Source organism: Zootoca vivipara, chromosome 5 (genome assembly GCF_965207765.1).
Source record: "Zootoca vivipara chromosome 5, rZooViv2.hap1.1, whole genome shotgun sequence".
NCBI classification, from domain to species: domain Eukaryota; kingdom Metazoa; phylum Chordata; class Lepidosauria; order Squamata; family Lacertidae; genus Zootoca; species Zootoca vivipara.
The window spans coordinates 40,349,863-40,374,063 of NC_142588.1; the positions used below are offsets into that span (position 1 = coordinate 40,349,863).

Genomic DNA, 24,201 nt, shown 5'->3' on the forward strand with positions numbered 1-24,201 from the left:
CATGTATTGAGCTATCTGATCTCAAGTAGTCATTTTTGTTTCACTGAGGGGAAAACACAATACATAGCTACACTGATACAAAAATTGTGTTTGTTCTTTTATGGTAAATATTGTACTCAACCATCCAAGCACAGTTCTCTTCCAATTCTAAATACAAAATTGCAATCGTTTAATCGTCTATCGAAACACCAATGAATAAAGACACAGCAAACCCACAACTTATGTTATTTTACTTGTGTGTATTCAGCTTTATGTGCATGGCAAAAAAAATCAAAAAAATAAAAAGGGGGAGGAAAACCCCACTTGGGTGGGGTTCTGGGAAAAATGACTTTGGCAATCCTACCTGTCATTGAGCCCAATGTGTTTAGACTCAATGTAATCTTGGCTTTGGGCACAATCACCGGAACATAATTTCTGCTTAAGTTGCAGGCTTATTGTACAATACAAGAAGTCCTATAATGTCCAATTTAGCATTTGGACAGTTCCTTTGCCAAATGTAAAAAATGAAATAGCCAACAAATAAAATTGACAACATGTGGTTAATTGGTTACAAATCATATCTTGGACTTTAAATTTTGTATGATATAATAATGTTAGGAGGGTTGCAAATCATTTGTAGCCAGTCTTCAAATGTTTAAGTAATCTATCTAGAGCCACCTTACCCAAATTGTCACGATGGTGAGTAGTTGCTCACGTGCAACAAAGCCAAAAACCGACCTGAATTTTTACAGGTTTATTGTGCATACTATGTACAGTGCAGAGCTACAAGTTCATGTCCAGCTCAGTCACTCGCAGAATCTAGGAGTGGCCCTTTCTGGTTTCTACCCCAGCATAAGAACTTGGGCACCCCCAGCCTCCGCCTCCCCTCTTTGCGTTTGACGCCTCTGCGCAACTGGGGTGACGGAAGTAGTATCTCTCTCCCTTGGCTGAAGTGGTGCGAGGACTCCAACCCAGCTTCCTGGACCCCTCTCTCTGTGGTGCCGACCACCTCCCTCTCCTCCCCGCTGGAGATTTGACTGCTCTCCCGGCTGGAAAAGGTGCTGCTGGAGAGCAGGGGCCGAGGCTCCCTGTATCCCGATTCCCACCTCCTCTCGCGGACCCTGAGGGAACCCCTGACACAAATATTTGTTACTGCAATTGGAATTGGAATCAATTAATTGGTGAAAAGTTAGTAAGCTTTAGCACAAAAGTTACAAAATCAGCAGTACATCTCCAGCTTCAAATGCTGCAAACAGCCTTCACTTAACAATTTGAATGCAAAAGAAGGCCTCATCTTCTTAGATAGTATTTTTTACAAACATTCACTACAGAAAGCATATATTGAAAATGACGTGGCTGTTTCTCTTAATTTAAGTTAGTAAGTCCCAATGAAGGAGCCCTCAAAAACAGTATGTTTCACACAAAACCTGATGTTAAAATTCACTCTCATAACAAATTTGGCAAAATACTTACAATGTTTATAATTATACAGTGGTGCCTCGACTTACGAATTTAATCCGTTCCGAAGGCACCTTCGTTAAGTCGAAAAATTTGTAAGTCGAAAAACGTCATTGGAAACACGATTTCCCATAGGAATGCATTGGAAACTGAAAAATTTGTAAGTCGAAGCAACCCTATCTAAAAATTCGTAAGTCGAAAAATCACTATCTAAACCCGCCGCAGTTTTCCCCCCCGGATGTCGAGACATTCGTAAGCGTGCGGCCATTACCCCCATTTGTAAGTCGAAAAATTCAGCTGTTGAGTCGTTTGTAAGTCGAGGTACCACTGTATAACAGATCCAATTTCTGGCAAAACTTTTTTGTCCCAATTCCTATTTGTTGGGGGGGGGGATTGACTGATGTTTTAGCTTTTGCTGCCTTGGAACAAATTTGCAAGCCAAATCTCAGCCCCTTGGTAAACAGAGGTTTACATAGCAATTTATTTGGACAGTAAGTAACGTGAAACATACATCTCTAATACGGAGGACTGGAAGCTTTCTTCTAAAAAAAGTAAGAATGAGAACAGACATGAAATTTTCAACAGACTGGAAGTGGTCTGAACTCAGATTTGTTCCATTTCAAGACATTTCTTTTCAGAGCACCGAGTGTTCAAACCAATCCCATCATATCAAAAACATTGCATCTGTCTTCACCTTAAAGTTCAGATTCTCTCAATTCTAAGATTAAAAGAACTTCCAAGGGTGAAGACCAACATAACATTTATACCTTAGTAGGACTGAGTTGGAAATGGCCTCATTGTGTTTAATCTCAGCACACATTTCCTCTCAGGTTCTTTTCACATTTGCAAGAGAAGCCAGTTATGGATAGGGGACTGCAAATCATCTTTTTATATCATGTCTGCCTTTACCTTCAGCATCTTACATTCTTACAGCCAAGGAAGAATATGTAATGGCTAATTAATAATACAGTCCTAATCACAGAATTGAAGAGTTGGAAGGTACTAATAAGGAATTCAGGTGCTGGGTTACGACCATTACATAGCCAAAACAGGGTTATGGAGAAACAAAAAGTCAGCTTGGGGAAACCCTAAGGTTTACTGAAGCTGAAAAAAATATTTATAGGGGGGAAACTAAGAAGCCACCCCCCAAAAAATTACCTCATTAAGACTGCACATGAACGGTGGTCACAGAATGCCATGTCTGTCTGTCAGGGGCAGAAAGCCCAAGGCAAGGCAAAATGAAATGGATTATCGGGGGGGGGGAGCATGACTGGTAGACTAGAACAATGAACGGGAGTACTCCACAATGCAACAGTTTCTATGTACAAAAAGAAAAAAAGAAAAGGCTGTGCATTTCAAACATCACAAACCTGTTTCCGTAGTCAATTTTGGCAGTGACTTTCTTTTTAAGTTCCTTGAGCTCATCCTGGGGTAGGGTTCCAGAGAGTATCTGTGACCTCCATTCAATAAGATCATATATCATGTTCCTTACACTAAGGAACATTTCTCTGTTATCTTGCTGTAAAAGAGGAAAACAGTATGCATTTGGTTCTGTTATTGGTCTTCTTCATAATGAAGTACAACAGCCAAAGTGGTACAGCAGCAAAAGTGCTGGAGTTGGATTTTAAAAATAACAATAAACAAATATCGATTCAGTATTCTGTTTTTATCCTCAGGGGTGAGAATGCTATTGGACCTGCCTCTCAGCCTCCTGCAGCCTTGCAATGCAGGTAAACTGTCCCGCCTTGCAAGGCATTTTGAGCTTTCTGTGCCTAGCCTCCAAGCCCAGAAAAGGTGCTGGGAATCCGCAATTTAAGAGCTTACCAGACTGAGGAAAGACCATGAGGCTGAAGAAGAGTTTCTGCACCCGCACTCTGCCCCATATGCTGCCAAGTTCCTACAACAGCTTGAAGGCAGCATGCAGGTATAGCCCTCAGATATAATTTGGGAAGGGGCTTTCCCACTTTGGGGAGCGGGTTAAAGTTTTATGCATTTCTGCTTACCACAAAGTTTTCCCCCAATACCCTTGAACCTCCCTTTCATTCGTGGGAGGGCTCAGTTTTGAATACAAAGTTGTCAGCACTCAGCTCTTGAATTCAGCATTAGTAGGAGCAAGAATACTCAGAGGCTGGAATTTATAACTACTGTAGGTCTGCTTGTTTCTTAAACCAGACCTATACAAAAGTGAATTTTCTCAGTCCCTTACATTTGGGTTTTCATTTGCAGTACCACAAGGAAATACGCAGGAACAATATTATATACACACACACGTTAAATGCATGCAGGTGTGCCCAGCCAAATGCACGTGTGAATCAGTAACAAAATGAAAATTATAAGCAATCTGGCAACCCAAATTTCTAGAAGGAATGGGGGAAGAAGGAGAATGGCCTTTTTGTTCATATAGAGACATATGAGGTTGCCATATACCATATATCAAACCTACTGATCCATCCATTCTAGAATGGTTGACTCCAACTCCACTCGAGACAGCTGCTCAAGTTTCTTTTTCAAAACAAGATGGTGAGAATGGAACCTGGGAGCTTTAACATGCAAAGCCTGCATATAAAAGGAGTGTCAATCTGTCCAGCGAGCCAAATTTGATCCACAGGCCAGAGGTTCCCCACTGCTAGTATATACCCTTGAGCTACTGACACCATGGCCATTGGAATATTTTTAACTGGTGTATGTACCTTGGCTGATTTTGTGAACTGAGCTATAGGCTTTTTCAAGGACCAAAGGTACAGGACCCTCAAAAATGAATTCTCTTAGGAAACCTTCTATACTTACAATATAGAGCTGCCGCCATATTGTAGACCATTCCCGTAGCGTGGTGGTAACCTCCTGAATGAGCGGTAGTTCGCTGGGTATAACAGTTTCATGTTGTCTAAGAAGCAAGCCAACATAGCATGTCATTCATATGGAAGAAGAAGAAAAAAGGAGGGGAAATGTAGCTGCATTCTAATTACATCAGTTGTTAGATACTAACGCTGAATGGTGCTGTTCTACACAACCTATCCAATTCTTTTCCGTTTAAAAACTCATAATCACAACTTTCTAAAAAAAAATCATTTCCAACATTATAAAATGGGTACACGCTTGAGAGTGTAAGTACCGTATTTGGTATTCATAAGCACACACACAAAAACCCACCAACTGCACATCACCTGTCATTACAAGGGATTCTGTTCAAACCCAAACACTGCTAGTTTCAAGGACAAGAAAAGCTATTTTGCAAGTCCTCAGTGTTTGTGCCTCTAAATTACTACATTTAAATAACGCATCATCTGAGTACTGTACAACTACCATACTACACAGTATGTCTAAAGTATGGTGCTTACTGAAGGAGCTATGCAATCAGTCAGGAAGGTGTCATTATGCAGTAATCAAATGATTAGCGCTTTCATAATTTACATATTTAAAAAGGCATAAAAATAAACCAGGCACAGAAGAATAGTTATCTTACATTCAGGCTTGTATCTGGCAAAGCTTGGGGGGGGGGGTAGATCTTATACTTTTTTCTTGTTGGTTTCTTTTAACCCTTGCCAGCTAATAGGATTTCTGTGGACCCCAATGGCTGTTTAAATCATCTGTAAAACTTATCTTAGGCAAACCTGAACCACTTCCTACTCCATACAGCCCTCAATAATTATGGAGTGAGCTGTCCTGCAGTATTTTATCACAGCCCCTTCCCTTTTTATTTTTATATTTTTATTTTAATATAAATTACTTAGCCAGGAGTCCTCCAGATTCCCATCAGCCCCAGACAGCATGGTCAATGGTCAGGGATGACCAGAGGTGGGAATCTAGCCCAAGGGCAACACATTAGCTACCTCTGTACTAAAGTATTGGGGTCTGGTGTATTCCCTATTGAAATCATGGAATCAGAGCTAGAAGGGACCCCATGGAAACTACTAAACATCTAAACTAGCTGAGGTCCAGCAACTTCTCAAAATCAGATGCATAAAGTAACTTGGAACTTAACAAATAGGCAAAATGCTATTTTTGTGCTTATACTACTGCAGAAGCACTGAAGTCTATTTTCGTGTGTGTTTTATTTTAATCTTGTACATTCCAAGCAAATGCACACATAGGCACTAGGGTGATGACTTTTTTTACAACCTCATTTCCCTGTATCATAATTTGATGAGCTTTCATTAAAGATTAGATAAAATCTTACTTTCAAAGAGATTTGATTTAAAAAAAACTTCATGCACAAAATGATTTTAAAAAAAATATTCATCAGTTTTTTGACCATTTTTGAAGTCACTGTAAGCAGATATAAAATTGAACCCAAGCTTTAGAGTCACATATATACAACGTTATATAGGGTCATCAAACACACAAGGAAGCTTTTTTTAGCTGCAGTAACAGTATAGACGCCGCTAGAGGACAATGTTTTGCTACCTCTCCTGTAGGTTCTTTTCTCAGAATGCCCAGCAGGGTCTGCTGGCTGAGTTTTGAGGTCCCAAAAAGGGGCTTTTACCTTGCGCAGGTGTGACATTTGAGGTGTGACATCTGTATACCCTATGTTGCTAAGAACACTCCCCATTGTGGAATGTGGTGTTGTGTCCAAATTTGATACGGAATATATATAGAATTGTTAATACAATTTTATGAAATGATAAAACGGCACACACAAAAATTAAAAACGGTATGTGCGTAACCTTTTTTAATATTTCAATAGAATATACCTCATTTTAGTCATTAATAGGAAAAAGTTCATCCATTTGTGCTACAGGAAATAATTTTTGAGAAAAAAAATGAAAAAGTCATCACCCTAATAGGCACACTACAAAGCAACTTGTGGGTCCACAGGACCCAAAGAGTAAATCTTACCGGAGGGGGTTTAATTCCACTCCATGTTAACACAGATGTTATTATTCTCATAATGCAAACTTTCAACACTGATTTCAGCCTTTATTAGGGTGCTGGGATAGACTGAACCACCTCAATTATCTACCATGTGCCCCATTTTTCACCTATATGATATTATATATCTGCTTTGTTGTTGTTGTTGCCCTGGTTTACGTAGGGAGTTTCCTGTTCTATAGTTCTGTGTTCCTTTCAGAACAACTGGATTGGAGTATAAAGTTTTAAATCAAAGACACAGTATGTACCATATGCCATCTCAGTCAAAAGTAGATGCCAGCTGCTTTGACAGACACATGTGTCCAGAATCTTGGGATGGCAGCACAAGCAACAGCTTTTAGCCTCTCCTGCAGTCCCCAGGATTTATCTCCAATCTACATTTTCCTGTCACAATCCCAAGTATTCTCTCTCTCCTTAAGCTCTCACCAACACTTCCTGTGACTATCAGGACAAGGTCCATGTGCTTGGCTGGTCTTTTCAGTCAGCCACTTAAGAGGAAGTCCACTGTGCTACAGTCTACAAGCCCATGGAACCCTGCTATTTCACACAGAACTGGCAGAAAAAGTAACAAGCAGATAACAGCTGAAGCTAGAAAAATATTGCTTTGAAAATACTCTTCTCACATCAGCGAGACTCTCCTTGTAAACATAAAAAATGTCATAAATCCTCTCAAACATTGAAATGAACTCAAGATGGGTTTCAAGAGTTACTGGGTAAACTGGCCGTTATCATTCAATTAGTTATCTCAAAACCACTGCTACTGTACTGATTCACATAAACCCTAGACCACAAAGAAGTGTGATTGTCCATTCTCTACTTGCTCCTTTGCCCCCACCCTAATCTTTGAAAGAAGAAATCTTAGATTTAATTTCTGTGCATCGTTACAGGTAGGTTGCCGTGTTGGTCTGGCGTAATCGAAACAAAATAAAAAATTTTTTTTAAAAAAATTCTTCTTTCATTAGCACCTTAGAGACCAACCATACCAATGACAAACTTAGTTGGTCTCTAAGGTGCTAATGGAAGAAATTTTTTTTTGTTTCCTGTGCATCGTCATTTATTTATCTAATGTGCAAAGAAGCCATTATGAAAATATTTTCATCTGTTAATTTTGTAACTTACCCTTTTCCTTCAACTATTGCTTCCTTAAGCTGTATATAGGAGGAGGGAAATATGCCCTTAAACAAGAAAAATAAATATATTATTGCTGGGGGAGGGGGTTCTGAATGACCAATAAAGTTCAGAATTACATTTCTTTAAATATTACATAGTTATACATCCCTGAAACATGATTTATAATTATAAGAACAAGCCTGGGCAAACCAGGGGGAGGAGGAATTCAGAAGTATTTGCTTTCACTTTAGAGGTTCACTAACTAGAGGTTAACATTGTACGTGAACCCAACTAACTGAATTAATCATAATCATAGTTACTTGAAACAAACCTGTCTTAAATCATGGGGCATTTCAATTAACAACAGCTTGAGGTTAGGACAGAATGCTGAACTATCATTAACTGAAATCTATACCAATAGGTTCTGATATTCTCATTAGAGGACCACAGAGGCCTGTGTGATGCCAAAATTCAATGCCTGCTACCCCACCGCTCATGCACCATTTTAAATACAGTAGTACCTCAGTTTACGAACTTAATCCATTCCGGAAGTCCGTTCTTAAACCAAAGCCATTCTTAAACCGAGGCACGCTTTCCCTAATGAGGCCTCCCGCCGCCGGTGCCTTTCTACAGTTCGGATTCTGTTCTTAGACCAAGGTAAAGTTCTCAAACCAAGACACTATTTCTGGTTTTGTGGGGTTTGTAAACCAAATTGTTTTTAAACCGGACTGTTCTTAAACTGAGGTACTACTGTAATAGAAGTAAAATGGAGTAAAATGCCCCCTGCAGCGTCCCCAAGGCTCTGCACCCAGTGCAACCGAATCGGTCACACTCTCCTAAATCAGCCTCTGTATTGATAAGCCATGGTTTATTGTTATAACTGAACCCTGCCAGTGAGAAAAAGTAGTCAATGCACTTCACTTTAGACAGTTACATGGCTGAATTATTATTAGGGAGATCTGGAAAGGAAAGATGCACAGAACCATGCAAAACAGTTCTGCACACATTTTTTAAACAGCTCCTTGGATCTTGAGTCCAAGGGACTGAGAACAGGATACAATTGTTTTCAGTACAACCCTATAGTGAATCTAATATCCTGCTTAATTCCTTTGAGGGGACTATCTATGAGAAATAGAACCAGACAGTTGATATTTAAGCCATTTATGATACAAGCAAATAATTGCAACTGAGTGTGTTGGGATTGTCACATGTAGTCTGCAAGAATCTGAAAATGGGTATTGCAATCCACATGCTCTAGAGTTCGTTTCAGAAAATATCCAACCACATCTGTGTTCTGTGTGTCAAACTATCAATTTAAAAAAACAACAACAACCCTGGCATACAGAAATTACCACCTAGGTCAGCCAACAAGGTGAGTTCAGCTGACAGGATTCCTATAAACTGTCCAGTTACATTTAATACCTATGGAGTTTCCTGAAAGAGAAGCTATTGAAACTCAATTCTAATATTTATTAAAATTAAAATTCACAACCAGCAAGTTATAAACTTTTCCTCTTACCAACCTATTTCTATAAACAAAATAACTAAGTATGTGTGAAGGTTAACCACCACCCATTTTTGTAGTGAAAAGACAGAAAATATCACAAAGCTTACTTATCATTTTTCAAAAAGCAAATTCTATTTAGGAGCAACCCATTATTTTAACAAAAGCATGGAGCTGGAGTTAACAGCATTATCTACAAACTTTTTTCTGATTTACCTTTCAGTAAAAAGTTTCGAAAGGAAATAGAATATCTTAAGTAGTTACTATGAAAAAACCTAAACCACCCGACAAAAAAAATATAGGAATTTGCTACTATGGAAACGAAATACTTACTTTTTTGGATTTTTTCCTTAAAGTATAACCTCTGTACCAACCTAGAAGAAAAGATTTCTTAATAAACTTTTATAAACTAATTGGTTGACAACATACACCCACAATCCACACACATCTTCATGTAAAGTACAGATATATTACAATTAATAAATGGCATCAATCCCACATAACCGGTCCTTCAAAAGTAGTATGCACAAGCAAAGCAACCATAATAGCCACCCGTGGTGCAATTAGCATGTCAGTTTTTCAATCCACAAACGGCGTCTTCCTCTTTTATAACAGTGAACTTGAATGCTTGGTCCCAAGTAGTTTAGTGGCTCAAATGCCAGTACCAACACTCTGAACTTGGCTCAGTAGTGAATAAACAGCCAGTGCCCATGGTGCAGAACTGGAGTAAAATGGCACAAAGGCTTTGACCCAACAAACATCCAGGCTGCTGCATTCTGCACTAGTTGACACATCCAAAAAAAACTTCAAAGGAAGCCACACAAAAAACACATTATTATAATAATATAATTTGTTATTTATACCCCACCCATCTGCCTGGGTTTCCCCAGCCACTCTGGGTGGCTCCCAATAGAATATTAAAGACACAATAAAACCTCAAACATTAAAAACTTCCCTAAACAGTATTCAGATGTTTTCTAAAAGTCAGGTAGTTAAACCTGGTATAACCACAGATTAACCAGAATACTGTATACAGTCCTACATATGGCCGTATCATATATTTATATAAGCAGCATTGCAATACCCACCATCTACCAGAAGTGTAAAATAATGCTTTTCACCTGACCCTATTTGGATTCTGTATGTATGTATGTAGTGGTCTGATTAATAGCACTAAAAACAGCTTGAAACATCCAGCCACTAGTGTTTATGCATTTAAAAATGTCTTTTATCTGCCTTGTTCCTTCTGAGGGTGATTGGTGGCCAATCCCAGTGAATAGAGCATGGATATGCCATGTTGCTGCATGCAAGACTCTACCATGCACATGGTGTAGACATTTCTGAAGGAAGCTTAAATATTTGCTGCTCATGGAAGTGGTGTGTTTGTGTGAGTAGTACAATGTGTGTGGCAGATATGCACAGATGTTCATGTTTCCAGTCCTGTGATTTAGAAAAACCAATAAACCACCACCATTAGCCATTTTGTGTGCTTAATCTAGCTGCTGCTGCTGCTACTACTACTTCTACATAAATCTGTATGCTGCCCTAGACCTGTAGATCTCAGGGCAGTTCACAACATAAAATTACAATATATTTTTTAAAAAACCAAAAGTACATAATAAAAATAAGGACAAATAAACCAATAACCCTCCCTTCCACAACACATGTAAAAGGGCATTGGATGTCCATTAGCCCAAGGCCTGTTTAAAGAGGAATGCTTTTGCCTGGTGCCTAAAAGTGCATAATGAAGGTGCCAACTGAACCTCCCTGGGGAGAGCATTCCACAAATGGGAAACCACTGCAGAGAAGGCCCATTCTCATGATGCCACTCTCTGGAGGAGGCACACGAAGAAGGGCCTCAGAGGATGATCACAAGATCCGGGTCAGTTCATATGGAGAGAGGCAGTGCTTGAGGTATTGAGGTCCTGCACTGTTTAAGGCTTTATATACAATCGTGTATATATTGGCTCTTCTGGGAATGGGTGCGATACAAAAATTATTTCAACCCTACAGGGCAGCCTTTCCCACCCCTGTGTCTTCAGATCTTTGTTGGACTACAGCTCCCATCATCCATGACCAGTGATGCTGCCATCAGGGTGGTGGGAGTTGCCTCTGCCTCCCCCACCCTGCTTTTTATCCTGCAGTCCTTTTGACTGTGAAACAGCCTGGTGGGCAGGAAAGAAAATATCCCGTATCCTTTCTCAGGTATTTGTGGATAATTAGATGAGGCAGGCATTCCCTCTACATAGCCTGCACAAAAGCATGGTTTTAATGGGAAGAAATTAGCGGTGTAGATACATAATGAAACAAGAGTAGTCATTTTTATAATCTTTGTTGTAAAATTTGTCTGTGGCCTCTCCAGAGGATCAGTGGGTGGGGGTAAGGACCCATATTTACTGAGAATGACAGGCAGAGCAGTTTGCAATAAAGGTTTGCTTGCCAGTTTTGTACTGAATTGGTTACAGTTTGTATGGAAGATTCCTCCCAATCTGTTTGGCACAGCACTATCACTCTTTGTGAATGAATGTGTGATGGGTGTTTTATTATTATTATTATTATTATTATTATTATTATTATTATTATTATTATTATTAAACAGTCACACTAAACCAGAATGGGCTTGGTAGCAATAAAAGCACATAATGCTGACCGCTTGCAGATGTGTTGTGGATCGGGGGGGGGGGGAGTGAATGAGAAATTACCTCTTTGTTTCCCTGCAATGGCATCCTGCCTCCACAAATGTGAGAGATGCTTTAATAATTATACTACAATGGGGTTGTCAGTGGGGAAGATTTGTAAAGCTAGATGAAGAAGGGGGAGAGTTGCTTATGGCACCTTCACTCCCAAGTGCTTTGGAGAAGGAACATTTGCACTGCTGTAGGCAATACCAAAAAAAAAACACCCACACAAAAAACCAACTTGATAAAATCTGCTAACTTAAATACCCATCTAGTCATCAGCAAATATATTTGTTTCAGTTGCTATCTGTGATGCTAATCAGACAAACAAGTTTATCCGCTCTATCTGTGTTATAAGGCACATAAAGGTGTAGAAAGTGCTGCCGGGTGAAGTTCATCAAAAGTAGTAGAAGAAGAAGAGTTTGGATTTGATATCCCGTTTTATCACTACCCTAAGGAGTCTCAAAGCAGCTAACATTCTCCTCTCCCTTCCTCCCCCACAACAAACACTCTGTGAGGTGAGTGAAGCTGAGAGACATCAGAGAAGTGTGACTAGCCCAAGGTCACCCAGAAGCTGCATGTGGGGGAGCGGTGTCACAACCCGGTTCCCCAGGTTACGAGTCTACCGCTCTTAACCACTACACCACACTGGCTCTATAAAGTAGGTTTATAAGCATCTGTCTAGCTCAGGCATCCCCAAACTTCGGCCCTCCAGATGTTTTGGACTACAATTCCCATCATCCCTGACCACTGGTCCTCTTAGCTAGGAATCATGGGAGTTGTAGGCCAAAACATCTGGAGGGCTGCAGTTTGGGGATGCCTGGTCTAGCTGTTGGAACTGAGAGCTGCTCTGCACTGAGGGTAACTAAGAAGAAAAGGTAGATATTGAGCTGCAAGAGAGCTTGTTTTTAGCAAAGGAGGTCTTGTTGCCTTTCTTCTAGCAATACTTGGCCCACCAAGGATACCTTTCCCAGACAAACAAACACAGGGTTACTTGTCACATAGGGTCCCTATCTCTTCATTTAAACATCAAATCATAGTTTGAAGTTCTGGTATAAGAGCAATCTATGTTTTAAGCAAGCCAGTGTTTGCTGCCTTCAGGTGCAACAGCCAACTGTGGTCAGTTTAGAAAATCTCTGGCGTGGCTCTTCTCAGGTCCACTTTCACAGTTAATGAAAAGCCACAGATAGACATTAAGTCTGAATGAAGACTATACGTAAATAGTTGATTTTATGCTGCTTCTCTATTTGCATAGGTCATTGCCATGAGGCAGCATTCAACAGCTAAGCCTGACTTTTGAAAATCACATAAAACAAATGTGGGAGGGAGAGCATGCCTTTCACTATCAAGTGTGGTAGAGACCCCTTACTGTGCATTTTATGCAAGTAGTCTTTCTAGGGTTGTAAAGTGTCACTTGGAACAGCGCAACTGCATCCTTCATTTGTATCTGAAAAGGTCAGAGGAAAAAAGCTAGAGGAAGAAGAAGCAAACATACATATTGATGAGAAAGAAAATAAGGTCTCAGTCCTGAAAGGAGCAGGCAGGGAGCAAGGGCGGGGGGAGGGGAGGGGAGCGAATCAATAAAACGTATGCACCTGCAACTGTTAAGCAGCTGCGGTGTTTACTATTTACATCTAGGGGATTGAAAGCAGATCAAATATAAAGTCAGACAAGGAATGCTGAACGGTAGATAGAAATAAACACAGTCAATTCTTACTTTAGTTGTTCAAATGTCAGACAAGGACTGTGGAGACTTGGTTCAAAACTGGTCTGCTATGAAGCTTACTGAGTTGCCTTGGGCCAATCACTCTCAGCCTAACTTACCTCACAGACTTCTGTGGGGATAAAACAGCAAGAATCCTGTCTTAAGCATATTGGGGGGAAAGGTGTGATATAAATACAAAATAAATATTAATAAAGGATTATATAGGTCAAAGACAACCTTCAAATATTTGGGGGGAAAGGCGATTATACACATATAGCTGTATATAAAAACTAATACTGCTTTAAATCTACTCCTTAAGAAATGTTCCCTGGATTCGGAAAACGTAATTAACTACTGGCCAGTTCCTAATCTCCCTTTCCTGAGCAAGGTTCTAGAGCAGGCATCCCCAAACTTCGGCCCTCCAGATGTTTTGGACTACAGTTCCCATCATCCCTAACCACTGGTCCTGTTAGCTAGGGATCACGGGAGTTGTAGGCCAAAACATCTGGAGAGCCGCAGTTTGGGGGTGCCTGTTCTAGAGCAAATGGTCGCAGATCAAATCCAGGAGTTTTTGGAAGAAACTGATTTTCTGGATCCATTTCAATCAGGATTTAGGCCCAGTTTTGGCACAGCAACTGCTTTGGTCACAATGTATAATGATATCAGTCAAGAGAGAGAGAGAGAGACGAGGGAAACATGTCCCTGTTGATTCTTCTCGACCTCTCAGCGACTTTCGATACCATCGACCATGGCATCCTTCTCGAGCGACTGTCCAAACTAGGAGTGTGTGGCACCGCTTTGTGGTGATTCCAGTCCTACTTGGATGGTCGTTCCCAGGGGGTGTTGCTTGCGGAATGCTTTTCAGCCCCGTGGAGCCTTCAATGTGGCGTTCCACAGGGCTCAATCCTATCCCTATGTTGTTTAACATCTACATGAAACCACTGGGTGGGGTTATCCAAAGGTTTGGAGTACATTGTCAGCAGTATGCTGACATCACTCAGCTCTATTTCTCCTTTACATCTGCAGGTGTGGCAGTGGAAGTGCTGGACCAGTGTCTTGCCTTGGTAATGGACTGGATGAGAGCCAACATACTGAAGCTCAATCCAGATAAGACTGAGGCACTGTTAGTGGGTGGTTCGCTAGACCGGATGGGTGGGAGATTGCCTGCTCTTGATGGGGTTACACTTCCTCTGAAGGAGCAGGTTCGTAGCTTGGGGGTACTCCTGGATCCTTTGCTGTCACTCCAGGCTCAGGTGGCCTCAGTGGCGTGGAGTGCCTTCCATCAGCTTCGGTTGGTGGCTCAGCTATGCCCCTATCTGGACAGGGATAGCCTAAGTACTGTTGTCTATGCTCTGGTAACCTCAAGGTTAGATGACTGCAATGCATTATACGGTTCAGAAACATCAGCTAGTGCAGAATTCAGTGGCCAGGTTGCTCACCAAAGCAAGACGGCTTGAGCATATTAAGTGATCTTGGTCAGACTGCACTGGCTACCAATTAAGTTTCCGGGCCCAATTCAAAGTGCTGGTTTTGACCTATAAAGCCTTGAACAGCTCAGGACCGCAATACCTCAAGGACCGCCTCCTTCCATATGAACCTACCCAGATCCTGAGGTCATCTTCTGAGGCCCTTCTTCATGTGCCTCCTTCTCGAGAGGTCCAGAGGATGGCAACACGAGAACGGGCCCTCGCTGCAGTGGCTCCCTGTCTGTGGAATTCTCTCCCCAGGAAGTTTGCCTGGCATCTTCATTATGCACCTTTAGGCGCTCAGCAAAAATGTTCTGTTTTAACCATGCCTTTGGTTGATTTGATTGAATCATATGCCCTTTTTAAAATTTGGGGGGTTTTTTGTGGGGTGAGGAGTGTTATTGGGTTGTTGTTGTTTTTATTTTGATTATGGATTTTGTGGTTTTATATTTTTATTTTATTCTGTACACTGCCCTGAAACCAGGGAGTATAGCACAGTGTATAAATTCAATACATCATCATCATCATCATTTACTTCATTATGAAAAGGATGTAAATAAAATATTGGGTGTTTTTTAGGACAGACCACACAGCAGAGACTTACAATTTAGAAGATAAGTATCTTTTATATTTCAGCATTCTAGATTAAAAGGACCTTGTATATTATCTGAAGTCTAAGGGTTTCTTAGGGATATCTTACCATTCTAACCGCTCAACAGATGCTACCAGAGATCCATACAAATTAAGCTGCACAAATATCAATCTTTGTGGGGGTTTTTTTGGGGGGTGACGGGAGGGAGACAAAAAGAAAAATTTGCATATTAGAAAGGTTATTCTTCAGCTATCACAACACAAGCCTGCTCGTTTAATGTGCAGTAACTGTTAATTCTGTGCCCATTTAAATACTTCAATATTTCATTAGGTTTCAAAATAGAACTCATCTGCTAAAACACGCAGGCACATGAAACCCAATCGCTGACAATCATGACAGGAAGAATAATGGTTAAGAAAGAAACATTTGTTCCACTTGCCTTCATGTGTCTCCAATATGTGGACGGTGTCTCCTATTTGTAAAGACAGCTCATCTGGGCCCCTGGCATCATAGTTGTAGAATGCTAGAGGGAGGGAAACATCAAGTATTTAGCATCAAGAATACTGCCAAAAGAAACCCAGCAGCTAATTAGAATTTTTTTTTTAAAAAAAAAAAGAGTAAGTTCAGTATTATTCTGTTGGCATAGCTGAAATCACTATCTGTGTATAAGAAGCCCCTCTGGAATTTAACCTGTGTAACTGCAGGTATCATAGGGATGTGGGTGGCACTGTAGGTTAAACCACAGAGCCTAGGGCTTGCCGATCAGAAGGTCGGTGGTTCAAATCCCCACGACAGGGTGAGCTCCCATTGCTTGGTGCCTGCTCATGCCAACCTAGCAGTTCAAAAGCACGAAGTACAAGTAGATAAATAGGTACTGCTTCGGCGGGAAGGTAAACGGCATTTCCGTGCGCTGCTCTGGTTCACCAGAAGCGGCTTAGTCATGCTGGCAACATGACCCGGAAGCTGTACGCTGGCTCCCTCAACCAGTAAAGCGAGATGAGCGCCACAACCCCAGAGTCATCCGTGACTGGACCTAATGGTCAGGGGTCCCCTTTACCTTTACCTGTAGGTATCACAATTTTTCTTTTTTTAAAAAAAGAAAGAAAAAATGATCACAAAGCAATTATGGATTGAGTAAACGGCACCTGCTCCCATGTGTTCCTCCAAGAGGGGCTCATTCAAGGACTATGGATTGTCCTACCCTCTGAAACTTTGCAACGGAACACAGGATCATAAAGAAAGAAAGAATGCTAAATGTATAAGCTGGTCCTGTATTATTTATTCATTGTTTACATATTTTTTTAATGTACATCTTACTTCCCCAACTTGTATCATGATTCTCAAAGTGACGAAGAGCAATAAAAATTAAAACCGCCGTCCAAAATGTTAACTATGAAAAACAAGTTACATGGCATCTTAAGTTTAAATTGTCAACAAGCACTGAGGAAGGAGAAGAATGGAAGCATTTAAGAGCTGGTCGTCACAAGTACTCCAAAACAAGAACATCTGTCCTGTGCCTAATGTCTTTAATTAAAGGACCGATCTGAAAGGAGGTTCCAGAAGCTCAACACCATAGAAGAGAAGGCTCTCTTCCACTAGCCACAGCACTGATGGCAATGAGATGCAGGCCAGACCTTCTGACAAACGTGAGTGGATAAGCAGGATCATATATGAGCTGCTGTTTTGAATATTATAATTACTTATAATTACTTATAGCTGGACCATAAAGAAGGCTGATCGCCGAAGAATTGATGCTTTTGAATTATGGTGCTGGAGGAGACTCTTGAGAGTCCCATGGACTGCAAGAAGATCAAACCTATCCATTCTTAAGGAAATCAGCCCTGAGTGCTCACTGGAAGGACAGATCGTGAAGCTGAGGCTCCAATACTTTGGCCACCTCATGAGAAGAGAAGAATCCTTGGAAAAGACCCTGATGTTGGGAAAGATTGAGGGCACTATGAGAAGGGGACGACAGAGGACAAGATGGTTGGACAGTGTTCTCGAAGCTACGAACATGAGTTTGACCAAACTGCGGGAGGCAGTGCAAGACAGGAGTGCCTGGCGTGCTATGGTCCATGGGGTCACGAAGAGTCGGACACGACTAAACGACTAAACAACAACATAGTTGTTTTATTGTGTATTTCTCAATATTATACAACTCTTAATGGCCAAGGCATTATATTGTAATTGTGATATTCTTATCTGCAAGTGTGATGTTCTATTGTCACATTTATTACTGTTATTTATTGTTTTGTAAACCACTTTGGGATACACTTCAATGGAAAGCAGCACAGGAACTCAATCAGTCAAAACCAGGCATCCCCAAACTTCGGACCTCCAGATGTTTTGGACTACAATTCCCATCTTCCCCGACCACTGGTCCTGCTAGCTAGGGATCATGGGAGTTGTAGGCCAAAACATCTGGAGGGCCGCAGTTTGGGGATGCCTGGTCAAAACAGTTGTAACATTTGATACGTGCCCTAGCAAGGGCGTGAATGGAGCAGATAGGATGCAAAGAGGAGAAAATAGGAGCTTTTAAAAACCTAAAGAGTTTTCTTTTTGTCCACACACACTTTCTCAGGAACAGATGCTGTTGGTGTGTCAACCTAAGCTGCGCAAGAGCATTCCTCTGTTGCTCATTTTATTGAAGAGCTCTTACTAGGCAAGTTACAAGATTTCTAAATGTTGCTATTTCTCTTTCCACCTTGTTATGCATTCTATAATCTGCTACTTTTTTATTTGTACTCAGTGGACCATAAGTAAAATAATATTGGAGCATCCCTAGCCACAGCTAACACATCCCAACTGCTTATGTGTAGAGCAGAATCCAGGAGCACTCTAAAGCTATGAACCTATGAACCTTGAGAAGGAATGTACCGTAAATCGATCCAAAAGAGTGTGCCACCTAATCTAAGGATTAGCAGCCCTGTTGACCAGAAACACTTCTGTCTTCTGTCTATTAAGTCTCAACCTGGCAGTTTACATTGAGATATAGAATACTCAATGTAGAATAATCAGTTCATACTGGCTTGCTACGCGAGATAGAACCCATAATAAACAGTTGTTCCACCCAATTAAACAGATTCAACTTTATTTAATAGAATATCCAAGGAGAAATTAAAGAACAAACAAGATGCATGAGTTTGCTCTTCGAAAAGGAATACCCAGTAGATTAAAAACCATATAATGGACAGCTTTTGACAGCATTCATCTTCATATCGTTAACAGTGTTTCATATATATATATATAGCTGCATCAGCATTTTCCTCTAGTTGTTCTCTTTCTTTCTCTTATAATCTCACAGAATTTCATGAGAAGTGTGGCCTTGCCAACACAGCTCTAAATTAACATTTAAAATGGGACTATCTTTCTTTATGAAAAAAGAAAATAACAACCACTCTTCTTGGGACATGTATAGGAGACACACAAATTGCTACAGATGCATTTTTCAGCTGACTCACTTCCTTGTTTACACACATTTTGCTGCAAATTTCAGAACACAGACATTTGCAAGAAACAGCCTAAAAGTGTTGGAGAAGAGAAGGGGGAGATCGGAGACATCAGCACTATATTAGAGGAGCTGTGGGGTGGGAGATTTAAAGGCTGCAATAGAACCATCATAAAAATAAAACTGATAACTGATCTACCATGCAATTCTATACAAACATAGTAAGTCCCATAGGTACTTATTTCTATAGGCCTACTGTGTATAGAAGGGTCGCAGCCCCAATTTCCCACATACTTCAGCAATTCATATTGTAAACCAATAATCTTTAACCAATGACCCTCCATCAACTCCCATCAGCCCCAGCTAGAATGGCCGATGGGAGCTGTAGTCCCACATCATCGGGGGGGGGGGGGGGCACAGGTTAGCCACCGCTGATACAAACCATGTAAACTTTGCACATAGTTTACATGTGCACATTGTACTTCTGCTGCAATTAAAATCATTAGAAGTAATTATTTTTAGTATTAAAGACATTATCTTTTTCTCCCATTGGAAATAAAGAAACCTAATATAAAAATACAGCATTAAAAGAAAAGAAAAAACATAAGCAATGTTATTCTTAAAAAAAATCACAAAAAATAAAAGTAAGTGTTCTGTCACTTCTGGAAGAAGTGAACAAGAGCACTGGATATAACCTAATGCAAGGTTTCCCATACTTGGGTCTCCAGCAGTTTTTGGACTACAGCTCCTATCATCCCTAGATAGCTGGACCAGTGGTCAAGGATGATGGGAATTGTAGTCCAAAAGCTGCTGGAGACCCAAGTTTGGGAAACCCTGATCTAACAGTTCAGAAATTCTGTGCTTGGAGGCACAATACAGACCACTGTATGCCAAATTTATTTCACAAAGCACTTGAAAGGGGAGAGTAATACAGTCTCTCTCTGCTGACTGCTTATTTTATTTATGTTTAAAAACTAGATACTGTTTTTCACTAGTTTTTTTTAAATGAAATGACAGGCCATCTGTCTTTTTTTTTTAAAAAAAACTCATTACCATACTTAAGACTACTGTATAAAAGTGACTTACAGGGCAATCCTAAACACGTCTACGCATCAGAAGCAAGTCTCACTTTCAGTGGGTCTTTCTCCCAACAAAGCATGCACAGGAATGTAGCTTTTGTTCTCTCTACTCTTAACCATAGATACAACAACGAAGGACCAATGGAAGAGGGAATTCAGATGAATTTATAGTCCATACATAAACTTTGCTCCTGAGTCCACAGGTTTGGTACCACCAATTTATCCAAAAATAAATTCATGTGATATAAATATATGGAGTTGCCCACAAGCCTTTCATTTCCAAATCACAGCCCACTACTAAGTAACATATAATAAAGGCAGCAGAGCAGAAGCAAATTGCACAGGCCTGCAGGACAGAGCTACTCAAAGTGTTGGCCTGCAAACCAGCGCTGGCCAATGAGCTGCCAGTTCACAGTGACTCCACCACAACCCAGATTGGGTGGGATGCTTGAGGGACCAAACACAGTACCAGTCCCTGGCACATGGGGCAGGGGGAGGAATTGGCCCAGCCCACATCAGAAAGTTTGAGAAGCACAGCTGCAGAGCACAATACTAGCATTCCCAAGCCCACATATAACTGTCCCGGATTCCGATTCAACACTCAATCTACAAGACTATGAGAAAGAATGCTAGTAAGTCCATGGCAGTTTGATGCAGACACTCATTACAGGACTTTGCTCTTCTGACAGACAACTCCTTAAATACAATAAACCAAACAGTAATCAGATCGGAGCTGTCAGTCACTTTCCGTGCTGAACTCTTGATGAATTAGGAACATTGATCTAAGGAACTCTGCAATGGGATTTTAATTAAAAGTCTTTTTTAAAGCCATCTTGTGAGAGATATGACTGGGAACATACAAAGCTCAGCAAAGTTGTTTTGGTGGGTTTGTTTGTTTGTTTGTTTTTTAACTTGAAGCAGTCCCAAAATAAAGCAGAAAATCTAATTCTCTTTGGGAAGGGAAATTGCAACTGCAACTACAACCATTTATAAGAGCAGTGCTGGTTTATAATAAAGGTACAAACTCCATGTAATCTAAAGTACACTGTAAAGAAACACATGCAAAAGCCTACACCATGGGCTTGCACAGAAAGCTGTTTCAGAAGGTGAGTCTGATTTGATATTTTTAATAATCATAATCATAAGGTTGTTTTACAGCAGTAATATTTGTTGAATTTAATTTGAGTATGTTGTACCCCACTCCAATCTCCAAAGAGGCTCCCAGATTACAAAGTGCTCAGGGGTTTGTTTGTTTTAAGAAAAACCAACAACATGGAAAACATTAAAAAAACAACAATAAGAAGGGCACAAGTTTAGCATGTTCAATATTAAAAACAAGCAGAGATCAAGAACAAAGCAGGAGATACAAAAAGTCTAAGCAAACAAAAATGTCTTCAACAGACTCCATAAAGATTTGGGGGGGGCAGCATCCTAGAGCCAGGTAGCCACAGTTTAAAAGATCCTATCCACTTATTACTAGTGACCTGCCTCACCTTAAAGGCAAGGAAATCCAGAGGAAGATCCTAATGTTCAGGCAGTTCCAAGTGGAATTGGCAATCCTTCAGTTAACCTCCCATTTACTCCCATTTTTAACCTACCCTACAATCTTAAATCACATTCAGGAAGCACTAGTACCGCCTCTGTGCCAGAGATGGAATGCTAGCAAATAGTCCCTGAGGGACCCAACATAGGATAGTAAGCCTAAAGAGGACCCTCAAGTTGGTTGGTTTTTAAAATCACAATGAAGGAACTCTTTGGAGACGCATAAGCCAGTTACACAGGTGTCTTCTGGTACTTCACATTTCTTTAACTTGTTTATGAGTAAGTCATGTGAGACAGTCTGATACGGGAATCTAGCTATATCACAGCTGCAATGTTTCTCCCCACCCACCCACCCTTTCACTCAAGCATCTTATATATGCGGCAGAGCTTTCCAAACTGTGTGTCGTGACATGTTAGTTTGTCGGCTGCAGTGTGTAGGTGTGTCGCACGAACAATCCCCACACTCCTTCCAGGGCTGGAAAGGGGTTAGTTTAACCTCCGCTTTGCTAGTAAAACTGAATTACTGTGTTGCGAAATGCTGCATGTCTAAAAAGTCTGAAAAACTATGGTATACACCTAATTTTTTCTTCTTCTGTAGTCTATTGCAGTCATTCATGGCACAAATAATAAGACAGCGGTTCAAATGCATTTTCATTATGTGAAGTGTGAAAGCAGCCAGACATATTTGCTCCATTAATACCCTTTCTGGTATTGGTATGGATGCTAGATTGAATGACATACTGTATAGTTCTTTGGATTAAAGAGATAATGGTTAATGGGTGAACCAAGTACAGGATGGGACTAAGATCATTGCTTACTTACACTATGCTACTCCAGCTCTCTCAGGCTTATCAGGTTAACTGAACTCATTTCCCTTGTTAACTTATCCCCTTTTGGGAATTACATGAGTAAACATACTATACTCTGTCCACAAATGAAGGCCAAGAGGACATATTAAGGCATCAGTGTTTGTTTGTCCTAGACAAGAGACAAGATTCTCCCTGATATTCCACCATTCACCCCTGAAGAATGAGTGGTACCCAAGATCTTAATGAAACGAAAGCATTTCCAAAGTTGAGCAGTATTTCTACTGATACCGGTAATAGTCACCCACATACAGGTTCTAAAACCACAGTGAACAACAGTTAGCAAGCCTCTAGCTTTCTGCTGAAATTATAAAACAACATGTTGTGTTCAAATCGCTCCTCACCATTTTTAGAAATCTTTCCAAATGCCTGAATGTCATTCTGTGCTACAGAAGCTATGGGAATTGAGTATTTATCACATCACTCCGAGTTGTGCCTCCTCCAGCTCATTATGCTTTCTTTGTGGTCCTGCTTATTTTAACAATCTAGTAGAGATAAGCCATGGGGCTTACAAATGAAATGAAAGAACAAGAAGCTTTCACACACAAACAGGCATCTCCCAGTACATGAAAATTCAGCACAATATTGCCCCTGATTAAGAAGAAAAGTGTCACTGCAAACTTGTGAAGCGATTTACTGCATGCCGTACAGTCTCAAAACAAGCAGGGATTAAATCGTAATTATTTCTTTAAAAGTTGAAAGGCAGATTATAAATCCATTAAATAATATGAACAAACAAAAAGCAAGCATCATCCTTATGAATCTTTAAAAGTTGAACTGATAGTCTTTGTTTGGGGAGGTCTAAACACTACATAGAATTAGTTTTTCCCCCCCCCCAAAGAAAAAGACTCATTTTTTTTCAATAATCACATTAATCCAATACACACGCAACACAGGGCAGTGACCACAACAAGATCTTGTCTCTAGTACAGCATGTAATCAAATCCTGTTCCACACAATTTCATAAGGGTAGTGTCACAGTGGCCGGAGTGGGCTACTTCAGAGTAACGACGCTACGCAGTTCTGCATTTTATTCTTTTATTGATGCTGCGTATTTACAGTGCTGAAGTCATTGCTATTTACACGGAGTGATGTGGTCAGTCAGTTTCAGAACCTCCGAATGGCTTTTGGCGCGTCTTTCTCCAACACAAAAGCTTTGGCAGACCCATCCTCTTTCCCCTCCTCTTTCTGCGTAATTCCGGAGTTGGGGGGATGGGTCTCCCCCCCTTATTCGCCCCTTCCTGTCCCACCTGGGACCCTGGCTCCTCTACCTTGCCTGAGCCTCGGACCCGACTTCCTGCTTCCCCACTGGCATCGGAACTCTCTCTGCTTTCCCCTGTGCTCGGGGATGGGCTTGAACTCAGGAGGGGAGGGACTTCGCGATATCCCCTGTCCCTCACATCCACCCCCCTCCCAAGCTCTCCTTCACCCCTCCCCAGGTCCCCCCCAGGTGTCGGTGACGACTGGAAGCCTAAGAACTCAGTGCTTTCCGAGCCCGTTGGTGTGAACACCTCCCCCCAGTCCTGCGAGACCCCCCCTTCCGCCTGGGAGGACAGGAATCCCAAAAAGTCCGTGGCGTCAGAGCTGGTAGGGGTAAAAATGTTCTGCCAATCTGCTCCTTCCTCTGACTGGGTGGATCTCGGTGACACCCATACCTCATCCTCTGGTTCCTCAAACTCCGCTTCCCAGCGCCATGGTGAACTGCTCTCCCGTGCTTCCTCCCCCTCCCCCTCCCTTTCCATGTGCCAGGGCTTGGGTCTGTGGGGAAAGAGGGCGTGAAATTCTTCTACCAGGAATTCCTCCTGTATCTGAGTGGCTGGGACCCATTCATTCTGAGACGGTGGAGCATCCTCCCATGCCATGAGGTACTCCAGGCCCCCCGCCCCCCACCTTGAGTCCAGGATG

At 41.1% G+C, this 24,201-nt stretch overlaps 1 protein-coding gene across 2 annotated transcripts in view; it reads right to left on the bottom strand.

Annotated features, from left to right (window-relative positions):
* Positions 1–24,201, bottom strand: part of DOCK1 (dedicator of cytokinesis 1) — a 370,976-nt gene that overhangs the window by 307,962 nt on the left and 38,813 nt on the right. For both annotated transcript variants that reach the window (XM_035138566.3, XM_035138565.3), the window contains exons 2-6: positions 15,801–15,884; positions 9,254–9,294; positions 7,426–7,481; positions 4,225–4,321; positions 2,808–2,956 (exon numbers count right to left, since the gene is read on the bottom strand). In XM_035138566.3, the coding sequence (XP_034994457.1) occupies positions 2,808–2,956; positions 4,225–4,321; positions 7,426–7,481; positions 9,254–9,294; positions 15,801–15,884 (427 nt within the window). The remainder of the gene's footprint in view (positions 1–2,807; positions 2,957–4,224; positions 4,322–7,425; positions 7,482–9,253; positions 9,295–15,800; positions 15,885–24,201) is intronic.